Here is a 14421-nt window from a genome sequence, read left to right on the forward strand (position 1 = left end):
CCGCTTGATGGGTATCACAATCGCTGCGGTTCTGCTAAGAGACATCCGAAATTTCTCATCCTTCCAGGTCACCGAATAAACCGAAGTGGGTGATATAGCCACAGCCCGCCCCGGTGGGCAATATAAGGCGAAAGATACGGGAGGCCACCTCACTCACTCGCTCGTCTAGAAATGGAATCGAAATCAATTAATAAAAGTCAGAAACAGGGACAATCACGTCCCGGGGAAAGGATGAAGCTCAAGACCATCGCTGCCAGTTTTGGTTAGGTAACGCTCGGGGAGTTTTGTAAGCGGATGGAAGCAAAATGGTTGGATAGGTCGAAGAATCACCCGATCCAGGGGATGCTGTCCGATGCACGCGACCGCACGCAACACATTCCGCAACTTTCGTGCGAGCATCATATTTTTACGGTACTATTTCTCATCGTTAGGTTAGGAGCACAAAGACAAAAGTCTAGCAAAACCGGTAAACATAGGACCAAGTGCGTTCGAGTACCCTAAGAAGTACTCGGTAATGTGGGCGAGCTGATGGGTTTCGTAACATCCGAGAGAGGTCGGTATGTCGGTATGCGTCAAGATCGAGTGGTTCATCGCCTCCACGCAGGCACTAGTCGCACACTAACGCCCATTGACAAACCCTCCCTGAACAGGGCTCTTATGCGTGAGGAAGTACATCATAAGCATTCTCATAGAGACGTAATCGTTTCTCTGAACATGGAACTATTGGTAAGTCATCACAAAACCGTGTTGGTAGTGGTTGTGATCGGTATGTTGAGGGTTAAGGAATTTTAAAATGGCTTGTTATTTATTCGGAACTGTTGTCTATACCTAACAGAAATGAAATACAGCTTTAATAAATTGCCATAAAATAATGTTGATCCTGTTCTAAAAAGAGCTAAACAAAATTTCCAATAACTCCATTAGGAATTAGTCTAAACAAAAAAAAGGATTTCTTGCGTCAAAAACTCTGATAGGTACCTGTGGTCCATTCTTGTCATTAGAATGACACCGAAAGTCGTTTAGGCTGTCTAGATGGACAGTAATGACGTGGTCGAACAGCTTTTAATGAAATAGTTGCCTCAAATGCCATAACTGATTGGCAGATGACGACATTCGATCCTGAGCAGAATAAAGAGTTTCAGCAATAGAATAAGTTCTCTAAGTTTATAGTAAAAATATAGAGACACAAGAATAATTATAGCATTGTTTTGTTCCAACAAAAATGTCTGGCCTTGGGTCGAACAAAGAGTTTGAATATCCATGGTAAATGGGTGCTAAATTGTACAGATTCAAAGTTTATAATTCAAAGATTTATGATCTCCGATTGTCAAGATTATCCTCAATAATGTAAAATAAATATTTTCTCATAAATAAAATCATTTCAATTAGAAATATCTCAAAGTTTCTTAAGTAACTCATGCTTTTCGGGATTCTATAATACAGTAAACTTTATAAAACGATGACTTTATAAAGATGACAAAAGCAACAACGTTTTTCAATTGTGTATTATTATTATCTAGTTTTTCATTACAATTCACAATAGGCAACTCTTTTATCCCTTACCCTTGTGATTATAACGATTCATTCATTATGCTCATCACGATTTCCTAAATGGTACATAATAAGCAGAATTATTTTCTTCTAACCGGTCAAAAGAAAAACAGAAACCAATTTTAAAAAACGATACCCTTACCCAAAACATCCCCAAGTTTCCGCTACTCTGTTCTAAGTAACTTCGCTGCCTGATCGATTAGATCATCGCCAGAAAAAGGGAAACCGCTTCCCGTTGCCATTTGTGCCGACCATTCTGTTGATCCCAACATTGGGAGACAGGGGGGAAAATGGCAGCAAATTAAAATCAATACCGATGGCTGCCGATGGCAATTAATAAAGCCTTCCGGGGTATTCGAAGCGAATGCGGAACGTGATATCAACGGGAGTTTCACCATCGTCCGTCTAAACGCTGGTGTGACATATTGTTTATCCAGCACAAAAAAGAACAACAAAGAAAGAAAAAAAAACATGTACAAAAGAGAAATGATTACGAGTACAAGGGGTTCGTCCTGGCAAAAGGATATTGGATCGTTTGGAAAAGCGTGCCGAAAGTAAGGAAAAACTTTTGTCTCAAACAAAACGGGGAAACACACACAGAAACTCGCGGTTTGCTTTATTGAATCGAATCCGAATCCTTGCTCGATACTTAGCCCATGATAAGGAAGCGAATAGTTGTGAATGAGCAGGATCAAGACGAATGCCTCCCTTGTTTGCACTGGTATAAGTGTGTCAAGGCAGTACCACAAACACGGTTGAGCGATGGTGTTGGTGATAGCATCGTCGTCGCCTCTGAAGCCCTCAGCTGAGATCAATCCCCAGCTGGTGTTGGTGAGCCTGCTAGCAGCGAGCGGCAGCATCAAGCTGGGTTTTATTCAGAAGCAAAAACATACAGAGCGATACCGAGCGTCCGCAAACAGGAGCGAGAAAAAGTATTGGAGAGATCTCGCGAAGTGTGCGAGAAAAATCGAATATCATTTCTGTTACAGGAAAACTATCCCATGTACATACGCCAACCCGCCGGAATACCCGCCGTTGGAATGCGTTCGCCTTTTCGTGTGGAGTTCGGCTCTCCACGCTATGCTCAGCGTGTGCTGTAACAAAAGAGCGTAAGCTGAGTGAAGCAACGTAGGGCTAAGTTTTTCTTCAGCTACCACATTGGAAAGAATGACGAGCGTGAAAATTTCCCTTAGCTGTATATCGTGGAAAGCCTCTTCTTAACACCCGTGAACGGAAGAGAGCGACTGGATGTTAAGGCCACTGGTTTACTGCTTTGGTTGAATCGACGAACCGGGCGGTGGGTAGGGATGGTTGAACCCTCGTAGCTATATGTTAATGATATGAAAGCGGTAGCCCCATTTTCGTTCCATCCTTCGGGGAAAAGGGAAGAATATTGAATAACACCACGTAATAGCACCGTGAGCGAGGGAGCCACGAAAGCGCGTGCTGCGTGGTGTTGAAAGAAGGCAGAAGAATGAAAATAAGAATGGGAACAAAAAGGCCAAAAAAAAGGAGGAATCAAACCTCATTCGACCAAGTTCAAATCAAACAGATATACTTCCGCTGGCGATTCCGAATAGCGGACGGATGTTTGAGAATGTTCGTCCAAGAATCGACCAACAGGGAGTAGAACGATTTGTATCTGTTGTTTTTGCTTGCTCATTTTTTTTTTGAAAAGCTTTTGCATCGTTCGGTTTTTTTTTGTCTCCATTTGCTATGATTCCTCAGATCTGTCACTTTCTCACGTTCCCAATTTCATCAAACGCAAAGCAAACCCCCCCCCCCAACCTAGCGAGGTTGTCGGCGGTTTTTTTTTTAACATCATCCCACTTTTTGTGGCATTACTAAACACCCTCGGAAAGGGTCGGGAATGAATTGAGCAATAAAATGATCCTATGCTAATGCCTTCGCTCGATGAATGATGGGCTTTCAAGTTAGGGAAACGCCAGAAAAATCAGTTGAAGAGGAAATGGGGAGGAATTTTTGCTGGCGGAGTTCCCTCCCGTTGTTGAAGGTGACGGTGTAGGTTTCCTTTTTTTCTGCACAGTATTCTCCGTGTCGATACACTTTACCATAGCAACCCGCTTGCTTGCGTGGAAAGCGCTTGTGATGGAATCCATTTTTTTATTGTTGTGCGACTTCCCCTCCGCCAGAGTTCGATCAGCTCGTTTCAACCATGCAGCGCGCCGCTTCCATTTATGCTAAAGGAATGCAGAAAACAACCATCAGGATATGGTTCCGCGATGGCACATCATGCCGGTCGTACGGGTAGAAGAGTCTACCAATATCTGTACCGCTTATCTCACGTAACGGTGATCATGCGGTGGTCGGTGCTTGATGAAGATGGCATCAATCCATCTCCTGGGTACTGGGCCCTTTCAAATGCTTCACCACCTTACGGCCAAGGCAAGATTCAACACCACCCGCACGGGGATGGCAGCACCAGCATCCCGCTGTATGTGTAGCACGCGTTCTCATGCAATCTGTTACGGTTTACTTACGGCGTTTTTATCACGTTTGTTCTGCCCGCTTTACCGAATCCCTTCCCTCGGCAAACGTGGTGCGGCTTAGTAAATGACAATCTTGCTGGTGGATTCTTTGCGAGCGGGCGCGGAATTTGGGCGAACTCGTACCAGTGCTGTGCTGTGGCGTGCCGATCTCAGCATGAAGTATTGCTACTTATGCTTTTCTTACCATTTCTTACCGAGTATGTTTCTGTGGCTGAAGCATACATATATACATTTTTCTTATCCGTTGGTGTTCCGATGGTTCATTGGACTGCTGTTTGCTTCCTTCGCTAAATGCTTGGCTTTATCTCGGCTTTTCTATCACATACATTGACGTGTGATGTGGTCGAGCTTCGAGATAGCGGAGTTGACGTTGATAAATTTATAGAAAGCTTCATTCGCTGTACCAGTGCCTATGTAAGCTGCGGACGCAACAATATCAATAGACGGTCAATATTGATTAGAAACCGGTGGTTTGCTCTAGCTATGTACCTCACACACGGATTACGTTATCCTTGTTGATGTAAAATTCTAGACAAATTTGTGTAGTGCATTTTGGTTTTCTTGAGCGACATTTGTCGTATTATTGAATTACTTTTAACCTGAATCATTCAATAAACATCCTTTTTCACAACATTCCCAAACGTTTCTATCTTTTTCTACTTTGTGGCAATACAGCTTCAGAGATATGGCCCCAGAATTACTGGCTCTCTTTGGTTTAAAATTATTTGCAGCTGAATATTCAATCTAATATACAGTCCGGATGGGATTTGATACAGAATCTGATTTGCAAATGTATGGCTTTGTTACATCAATATCATTGGTTAGTCCAACAAAGTACGAATGTTTTGCCATTTTATTCTACGAAAACTTCAGTAATATAAAAAAAAAACAAGCATCGCATTCCACGTGCAATATTCTCTTATTTCGTTACATTTGCTCAGAGCTTTCATCTGCTCTTGAAATGATCTCCCAAACTGTTATATGGTATACATAGAAACATCCTCTATGAAGAGCAAATATTCATTAACTTATTTTAGCTAGACATTCGTTTTTAATAAAAACCATTCATATGAATTTACTTTGTAAATGATTTACTCTTGATATTCTGTATTCAAAAATTGAGCCCTGAACCGTTGCAGTATATTATCATAAATTGGTTGTAAAATTGTATGAATCCGTCTTCTAGCAGAGGAACAGCGAAGGATTTGGACTTGAGAGATTTGGGAAAGTGGCTGCTAGAGCGGGTTGAAATTTGAAGTTCATTTGCATCACCACTACACAAGCACCGACAGGATGTGTTTGATACTAATACCACTAATAGTATCACTACTACTAGGGATATTTCCATTACTACTATAACTACTACTACCTCAACAAGCAAAACGTTTCAGCACGCTCGAACGAGCAGTCAATGGTGTTTCTTTTTCTCTTTCCTTCCTTAAATCCAATTTTAGGTTTCATCGTTCCAAAGGCCATATAAAAAGAAACCGACATCTGCCTACCACGAAAAGTCCCAGCCGGATCTGTTGGCAAGCTGAGAATGGACGAGAGGTTCGTGTCCTGGAGAGTAATTGATCTCACGCATCTCGTGAGAAACGAACATAAGGAACATTTTTTTTGGCAGGACTCCCCCCATGAGCATTATTTCCACCAGCTTTAGGTGAAGTTCAAGACGGACTCTCCGCTCTTGGGTTTATGCTCTTGTTGAAGCACACTCTATGCTCCGGTACCATATCCAACGAGTCCTTCGCGACAGCAGTGGCGAGAGCGTTGTGGGACGGCTGAATTTTATTATTATATAATTGATGAATGGGACGTGTATCCCGATGCTATTGCTCCAGAAATGGTTTTCATGTTGGTATTATTTTTTTCTTCTTCCTTTCTATTGGCTACGATCATCAACAGACAGGAGTTCCGAGAGAACACACAGAAAAAAAAAACGACTATCTCACTAAGGGGAGGAAGTCAAGGAATGTATGGTGCCGGAAAGGCCATGAATGCGGTGGCCAACAAATTCCTCTAGAACAGTTAAACTGAGCAGTATAATATGGTTGTTAAGGTTCACGTACGAAATGGTGGATATTTCACATGGAATAAATATCCACCAACCTTTCTGCAATAAAAATTTACTACCGTACCATTCTAAGAGAACAATTGAATCAAAAATACAACAAAAAAAACGAAAAAACTAAACCGTAAAGCCGGCTTTTACTGACCTGGAGATCCGGTGCCGAGTTGGGCTGCTCCAGATCGCACGCCGAAAGCCACGGATTGATCCGCGTTAGTGCGCCGCCTTCTCCCGTATTGTCTTCTCCAACTTTGCCCAACTTGCCACTCTGACTGGCACTGCTGCTCTGTAGACCGGTGCCTCGCCGAGCCCCCGAAATAAACGCAAGCGCCATCACGACCAGCCCGGGTCCTGGCCGCATATTGACCTCGGGTTCGGCGGCGCTAGCATGGTGCAGGCCCGCTTGAGACGCGCTTGCGGCTCGCAACGACCTCGGGGCTCGGGCTCATGGCCCCACCATCATCGTCCGCCGTGCGCCGAACGTCCGCTCTCTGCCGTCCCGCTTCCCCGCGATCCCCCACGTCCACCCGTCACTACCAACGATGCCACGGCCGCAGGCGGCTCCAACAAAAACAACGGGCACTTCTCCTGTGCAACCTTTCTTCTGCTAATGCCCTTGTAACTCTCCCTCTTCTGCTTATGCTTGTGATTCTTCCTCTTCCTCCTCCTCCTCTTCTTCTTCTTCTTCTTCTTTTTTTTTCTTGTGCTGCCGCTTTCCTGCTCTAGTGGCCGCTACGGTCACGCGCGCACACACGCACCACCGAAACCGGGCTCACGGGCCCACACTGACAGCCACCACGAACGACAAACGCCAAACTAGCACTGCTCCTGCTGCACGACCGCACTGACACTGACAACGACTCGAGCTGCCGCCGCTGCTGCTGCTGCTGCTGGTGCTGTAACAACACTTCCACCATTGGCACTGGGGAACACGACACGAAAAATTTTAGTGATCGGATACGTTTCGCACCATCATCCAGAACGTAATGGCCTAATGGAACCCATCGGCAGCGTCTGCCAAACAATCACGAGCAAGCGACACAATTTTCAACGACACTACCGGGTGCGGAAATGGCCTACCCGTGGCCATCTTGCACGCAGTGACACAGTTAGCGACCGATCAGCCATTCGGGAACGGAATCGTGAGTGGCTGAGCCAGATCCCGGTCGATCGCGGTCCGCCCTCGCTGTCACACACCCACAGGACACACACCCACAGACACACAGCACAAACACACACACACGCGTCCTAATCACCACCCCCCCCCCCCCCCCCCTAACCCCCGTTCTCTTACCCTCCGGTCCACCACACACAACCAACAAACCGAGCACACAATCACTCGCTCTACCACGCTACATGCACGCACAGTCACTTCTGGAGCTGCGATGCCAAACCAACGTGCTTCCTGCACGTTTTTGTGGTATCACCTGATCTGGCCCTGTTCGCCGTTCTGGCCACCACGAAGGAACAAAAAAAAGCTGGCCTTACTGCACACGGCACACCGCACTGGTCCGCACCGTTCCGGAAGCACGATCAGCACGCGCACACAACAACACCACACGTGGTTGTGTGCGTGCGTCCGTTGGTACGTGTGTATGTGTGTGTTTGATGCGTTTGCTTCCTTTTCCCGAAACCGCATCAACCGTGCTGTGCGCAGCCTGCTGATGGTGCTGCTGCTACTGCTGATGTTGCTGGTGCTGCTGGTGCTACTACTGCTGCTGCTGCTAGCGCTTCGGCTTGCTGCGAGATGGCGCGACGAGCAAAGGGTTTGCGTGCGCAATCAATCGATAACATCACTCATGCGTACTGCGAGGTCACAACGGAGCAAACACACGGGGAGCAAACACAACAAGGCAACCCATCGGAAGCGGCCACACTGCGAGAGACACGATTCACGCACTCTCCTTCGTATTTATCACACAGTTACGCTTCGCTCTGCGGCTGCTTCCATTTATCAGGCTTTTTGGAGCCTCAGCCGAGCAATGGTGGTCCGTTCTCTTCACTGTGTTTTTTTTTGTTTTTCACCAATAGAAAACTTCGCTCGTCTCTCTGTATTTTCTTTTTTTATTTACCCTCCGTTTCTCCTTTGGTTTTTGGTATCGTGTGCTCTAGGTGTTCTCTCACAATCTCGTGTTGCACACACCGATTCGCCTGTGTGTGATAAGGTGTACCTATCAATGGTTGGTCTTCGTATCCGGTCATCCGTCATGGGACCTCCAATTGCTTCGATACGAATGTTTGCCAAAAATGCCCTTCAAGTGCAAACACATATGCTTAAAACTCATGACGATCGATTTATATCCGATCTCATCGCGATCAGCGTACCACGATCGGAGAAAAAGCCATCCAGTAGCTCTGGATTGGAATTAAGGGCAATGGGACACGGACAACACCACCACTACTACCATCACCCCATGAATTAGTAGCTCGATGTGGTGCGTCCATCCGGTCCTGTGGGTGTACAGCGTGCTACGCACGAATGCACGCAATAATTGTTCTCGATTTGCGTTTGTTCCTCTTCCGTGCGAATGGTCTTTCCATCTGCAAGGTGATTTATTTCACTTTTCACTTCCTCCGGCACTATGCATCTGAACAGGAGTGAAGAGCACGGGAATGCTACATACATATAAGATATTCAAATGATGTTATCCTCTTATGATGTAAACTATTGCATTTGAATTGAGCAAAAAAGTTGAAGCAAGAAATAGTCCTTTTTACTAAAAAAAGAAGAAAAAAAACAATTTCATCTCCCTCAAACAGATCACGGTACACCCAAATGTCACTTGGACCGTGTTGCCTGTAATCGTGTATGTGTTCCGATGTGTGTCAGTGGGTGGGTTTCTGTTGGACAGTAGGTGTACGCCAGGAGCGAGCTTTCTGCGAGTGTTGGTTGGGTCGCCGAGCCGCTGGTATTGGTTGTGTCCTGGATGTGTCCTAGCTGCGCTAGTGGTCGTACTAAACGATGGTGCTACTTCGGTAATGATTATGATGATGATGATGATGATGGTATTAGATGATAAAGAGCGTAGGGATAACTATGATAATGATCATAATGATGATAACAGCGACAATACCAAGCATTCCAGCACGCAGCGATTATTAGTTGCGGGTCGTAAAATGTCTACCGAACCTTAGAGCACGCACATTTCACACAGGAAGGTCTCCTCCATTTTGCATTGGGAATAGTGCTTTTACCTTCCTCTTCTGTCATTCATTCATTTCTCACATAACTACACATACACACGTACTGTCGAGCACATACACGCACGAATACGTGGTTCACTTCCGTCCCCTGGTAATTGTCCCAGGACGAACGATCCACACCGACAGGCAGACTTGGAGTGCAGACGATACATTCGGACGATTTCTTTTACACACGTTTGCCGCTTTGAGGTTTTTTTTAAACTTTCGGAATCCTCACACACTTCAGCTCCGGATGTTGGCCACCAGTTTCGGACAGATCGATTCCTTCACAGGCTTTCAACGCCACACCGTGGTCCCGTGTTTCCGTGCTTTCCCTACAAATGCCCCTGGCCACGGTAACGTTCTACCCGTCACACGTACAGTGATGCTACGGGCACACGTACAGCGGCACACACACACACTCACACTTTCACCAGCGGACGGGCGCAGTCACGGGGTAGCTCGCGAAAGGAAAAACGAACTGAAAAAGGATTCACACGGAGGACACAATGCGAGGAAAACGCGCACTGCTGCTACCTGCTGACCTCGACGCTCACTCAAACTGGCCAAACAGGCCAAACTGATTTCTCGGGTGACTTTTCCAATTTCACTCTGCTGGCTGCTGACTGCTGGTTGCTGCTGATTGCTGCTACTACTGCTGCTCCGCGGAAAACCTTCACTGTGCTCTCCTCTCCCTGGAGCGAGGGCGCATGTGTGAGTGCTCGCATCGAGTCTTCTCATCCGATCTCTTCGCTCTCTCAGCGACCAGCCAGCCAGTGGTCCAGTTTGGGGGGAATTTTCAATTTTCACGCTGTATCGTACAAGCTTTAGTGCTGGGCAGTTAGATTTGCTCCTGCCGCAGGACCTCATTTCGCTCACATTTGCTCTTTCTTAACGAATCGGTAACGATACTCACACACAGAGACTTTTCTTCGTCAGATGGCTGTCATATTTAGTCAGCAGTACAGCATCTTTCAAATCAATGTCAGAAATCGTAACATTGTAAAATCTCTATGATTATAAATTATGATTGCAATAAAAAGACTAGTATTTTTTAATTTAGGGACAAATTGAATAGAAAAAATATTTTACGCGATACCATGAGTATCATTTTTGTAGTCTTGGCATAATATCAATTTAGAAGCTTTGTGTACACTAGCTCTACCTGATGGGCACTAGCAGCATAATTGTTCCAGTAGATACATTTTAAACCCGATATTATGGAAATACCAAACTATCGAACTTCATAAGAATATTTTTAAAAATTATTTGTCCAATGTATTACATGTGTTGAAACAAAAGTTGATTTATTTCTTTATAAGTCACAAAAAATCTCAGTTCCTTGTGTTCACTCTTTTTATTTAAAGCCAAATGTTGTTTCTTAAGATCAATAAACCACATACTAAACAACACTGTCATATCAAAATAGTTATTTATATGTTAACAAATATGTTGTAAAAAGTTTACAAAACAAAAAATATTTTAATTTTGCTATTTTGCTTTTTCACGTATTGCCTCATACCACGCTTGTATAAATTCACGCTCAGTCAAGATCACCTTTCGTTTAACGAGAAGTTCATGTTCTCCCGCACTAGGTCACGGTCCAGGTCGAGTTGGCTGATCTTCACCAGAGTGTACCCACAGAGTTATGTCCTACCGAAGTTAATGATTATAGTATACTCATTAAATAGCTTCTTGCAGCAAGTTTCACAGCTCACCACATGAAACACTTCACGCTCCATTGCAATATACAAATCGCACATTTGCAAGATTCGCTAGCGATTAAGCCTTTTATAATGTTCACTTACTTCCACGGCAAGAGAAGCAATAACAAGCTGTTGATGTTGTACACAGAGTATAAAAATCCCACGGAGAATGTTTAGATTATTTGCACCCCTTTTGTCTGCTGGATTCGATGCTACTGGTTTCGATTGCTCTACCACACAAAAAAAAAACATTTTTAGCCCACCTGCTGATCCGGCACGTTACGTTATGATTTGCAAAAAAAAAACACATATGGTTAACCAGTAGTGTTGATCTCTATTAGTATAAATTTGTTTAAGCAATTCTTCGCCGTAGTACACTAGCATAAACCGCTACAAATATACACTACTTACAAGAACTGTGTCGTGTGACGGTGTGTTTGCTACTGCCACCCGGTTTATTCCGGAACCGATCGTGATGCCATTGATCTGTACGGAGAATGAGCGTGGAAATCATGTAATGACGGTTGGAAATAAAATGATTGGAAAGTGAGAAACAATTTTGAGTGTCATATGTGCGCTGAGCTTTCACTCTCAAAAGCTCTCTGTTCATGTTGACCAGTTGCACACAAGGGGGTGAAAGTTGAGTGCAAGTTGAGTATGCAATCGGTGAGGGATGCTTGCTGTAATGGAGGCGAAATATTATTTTTCATACTGTGAATCAATCTTTATTTCAAACAATCTTAACTAATACCAATGTTTGTATAGTAAGAAATTTGCTTAATGTGAAGACATGTCAACAGCGTTGTAAGAAGAACAGAAATTAATCTATGTTAATACCTCCAATACAAACATGCTCATAAAGGAGTGAAAATATTGTGATCAATAAATTTGTTATGTAGTAGTTAATCATAGTAATTTTCAACACACATCGTACAATCGTGTTTACAACCACATCGTATCCGTATCCGTGATTAACATAAAATTCATGTACCATATATCAACAGGTTTTTTTCAGAAAACTGCAAGGCTAATAGTTGTAGATGTCTAAAATGAAACTGAAACAAAAAACTGCTAAACGAAGCTAATTTATTTTCAACTCTGGTCGTATGTATCATACTGCTTGAACTGGTATGAATTGGATATGTTATCGAAAAGAAAATATTATAACAATTTGAAAGAAGCTGTATTTGTCAAAGAGCTGCGCATTCAGTTAATCTAATACAAACTAATAATATTTCTATTTTATTGTTTTGTTTGGAACAAGGTATTTTGTTTCACAGAAAAAAACATCTTAGGCTCCGAATAAAACAAGCAAATAATTGATGGAATATGCATATGTTCTTGAAGTAAGATGATGTGAATAACACAATGAGTAAAATGTTTAACATTATTTCTGATTCACGTTAATAAACAATTTATTTTTTGTTCTGTTACGTCGTGATCATCGTGCAATTTTTTTATACTGCGATCATCATCTCTCTAACTCACTACGATGAGTTTCATCTCACATTTTTGTGTGCGTGAGTAACTCACTAAATTATACCGGTTGCTCACCAACTCACCGATATCATTTGTTGTCTCTTTTCCACCGTTAAGCTGACGATACACGAGCCACCTATGTATACGAATCAGTTTTTCATTTATTTTATTTTAATAATATTTCAAATAAAACTAAACTAATTCTGTTTGTCCGTTAAATGTCTATGTCCAAGCAGATATGTTTAAATGGCAAAATATTGTTATTTGAATATTTTATTAAACAAGTATTATAAATTTAATTGTATCAGCAATAATATTACAAACGTTTCGCTACCAAAATTATACATATCAACAGAATTGCTGTAGAAAAGCTGCTTAACATTCGGTCATAATGCAAAAAAGCGTTAAATGCATGCGCACAACCGAAGTAATAGTATCAGAAAAAAACAACATCGCCGCATTGCCAAGTATGCAATGCGTGTGAAAGAGTAAAAATGTCGTTTCATGTACCAATGGGTAAAAACACATCAAATTTTGGACAACATTCACAGCACATTATCACTTCAACTGCGATCACCTTCGAGTCACTCAACGGTACTCACACCACTCATGCATTGGATTCAGTTTCGATTTCGCTAGGTGGTTCGGTTATGTTTTCTGTTGGTTAAGTTCCTTCGAGCAAGTCGGTGTTATTCTCGGGGCAATAGGCAAGTTGTGTGGCAAAGTGTTTCGCTAGCGCTAAGGGTTCGCTTTATCACAACGCAAGGTGTACCCAATCGTGCGAGCAAACTGATACGCAAAAGAATCGTGCTTGTTGGTGTCGGACACCGTTGAACCTGCGTATCATTTTAGTGAATTTCAGATTCGACAGTAGAGGATGTTTCAGTTTACTTCCGGTTTCGGTGCCGTGACCAGGAGTGTGATTCATTCATTAAACGTTTGTCTTAAAAGGATGATACATTTGTGCTTAATGGTGTAATGTTCAACATATCTGTCGGCATCTGTAGCCGGATGTTCTAAAAATGTAGCTGGTGTTGGTTAATAAAGTGAACTAATGGTCGTTTGGTTTAGTGCTAATGTAAATTAGGTTCCTTTCGGTTGACAACTTTATGGAAGAACAGTCAGGTTGCCCGGAAAGGGCTACGTTTGTCTTTACCCGGGATACCTTTTCCTTGCGATCGCAGTTTAGCCCCACGCGGTGTTGGCCGATTTTTCTTTGCTGATCCTCGCGCTTTTCCACGTTACGTCACGTGCTCGTTCCACCAGCCACCGTCCACCATCATCAGACGTGGTAGAATTTTCGGTAAAATCTAAAAATAAAAATCAGCAAACATTTTTGTTCATTCCGTCGCGCTTAACGCGATGGTTGGATTGGGTTTAGAGCTGTTATTTCGCTCGAGATCCATTTGTATCGGTTTGTTTGTGTGGCCGAGCTGTATGTGCCGCGTGTTTGTGTTCTTGTATATGTGATCATTACTGCTTTCTTCCCGTTTCTGGTACCCGTCGTGCGTCCTACTCACGAAAAAATCGAGAGGAAAACCGTGTTTTTACTGACCTCGCACTATCGCAGCCACTCTTCCGCACCACTCTGTCCTTCCGGTTCCACCAACCAGAACTTCAAATACGACCGTGTTGTGGGGCAAATGTACGAAGTTTTTTTTCACTCTTTTTACTGACCTGCTCTCAAAGCCAACGTTTGCTTGAGATCCTTCTCGAAGGGGTTTATTATTTAGTTGTCCATTTGCTCACCAAAGACGGTACAAACAGTCCTTAGCCATTGCTAAAAACAGTGAAAACAACAGTTTAAAAAAAAAGTAAATCGTTAATATGTTGCAACGTGGGCAGCAAAACTTCCGCCGTGACCAAAGTGTAGTGACGCAGTGATAATTAATCTAATCTTTGACATATCCTTCTACCTCGACAG

General features: G+C 43.4%; 1 protein-coding gene across 9 annotated transcripts in view; it reads right to left on the reverse strand.

Annotated features, from left to right (window-relative positions):
* LOC125770925 (uncharacterized) overlaps positions 1–10219 on the reverse strand; it is a 49366-nt gene extending 39147 nt beyond the window's left edge. Inside the window, exons 1-2 of one of the 9 annotated variants that reach the window (XM_049441004.1) lie at positions 9858–10219; positions 6278–7051 (exon numbers count right to left, since the gene is read on the reverse strand). In XM_049441004.1, coding sequence (XP_049296961.1) covers positions 6278–6490 — 213 coding nt within the window. In that variant the 5' untranslated portion in view covers positions 6491–7051; positions 9858–10219. The other 8 variants (XM_049441000.1, XM_049441003.1, XM_049441002.1 and 5 more) reach the window with 8 other exon arrangements.
* Positions 10220–14421: the final 4202 nt, after the last annotated feature.

The sequence above is a fragment of the Anopheles funestus genome, chromosome 3RL (assembly GCF_943734845.2).
Source record: "Anopheles funestus chromosome 3RL, idAnoFuneDA-416_04, whole genome shotgun sequence".
Taxonomy (NCBI): domain Eukaryota; kingdom Metazoa; phylum Arthropoda; class Insecta; order Diptera; family Culicidae; genus Anopheles; species Anopheles funestus.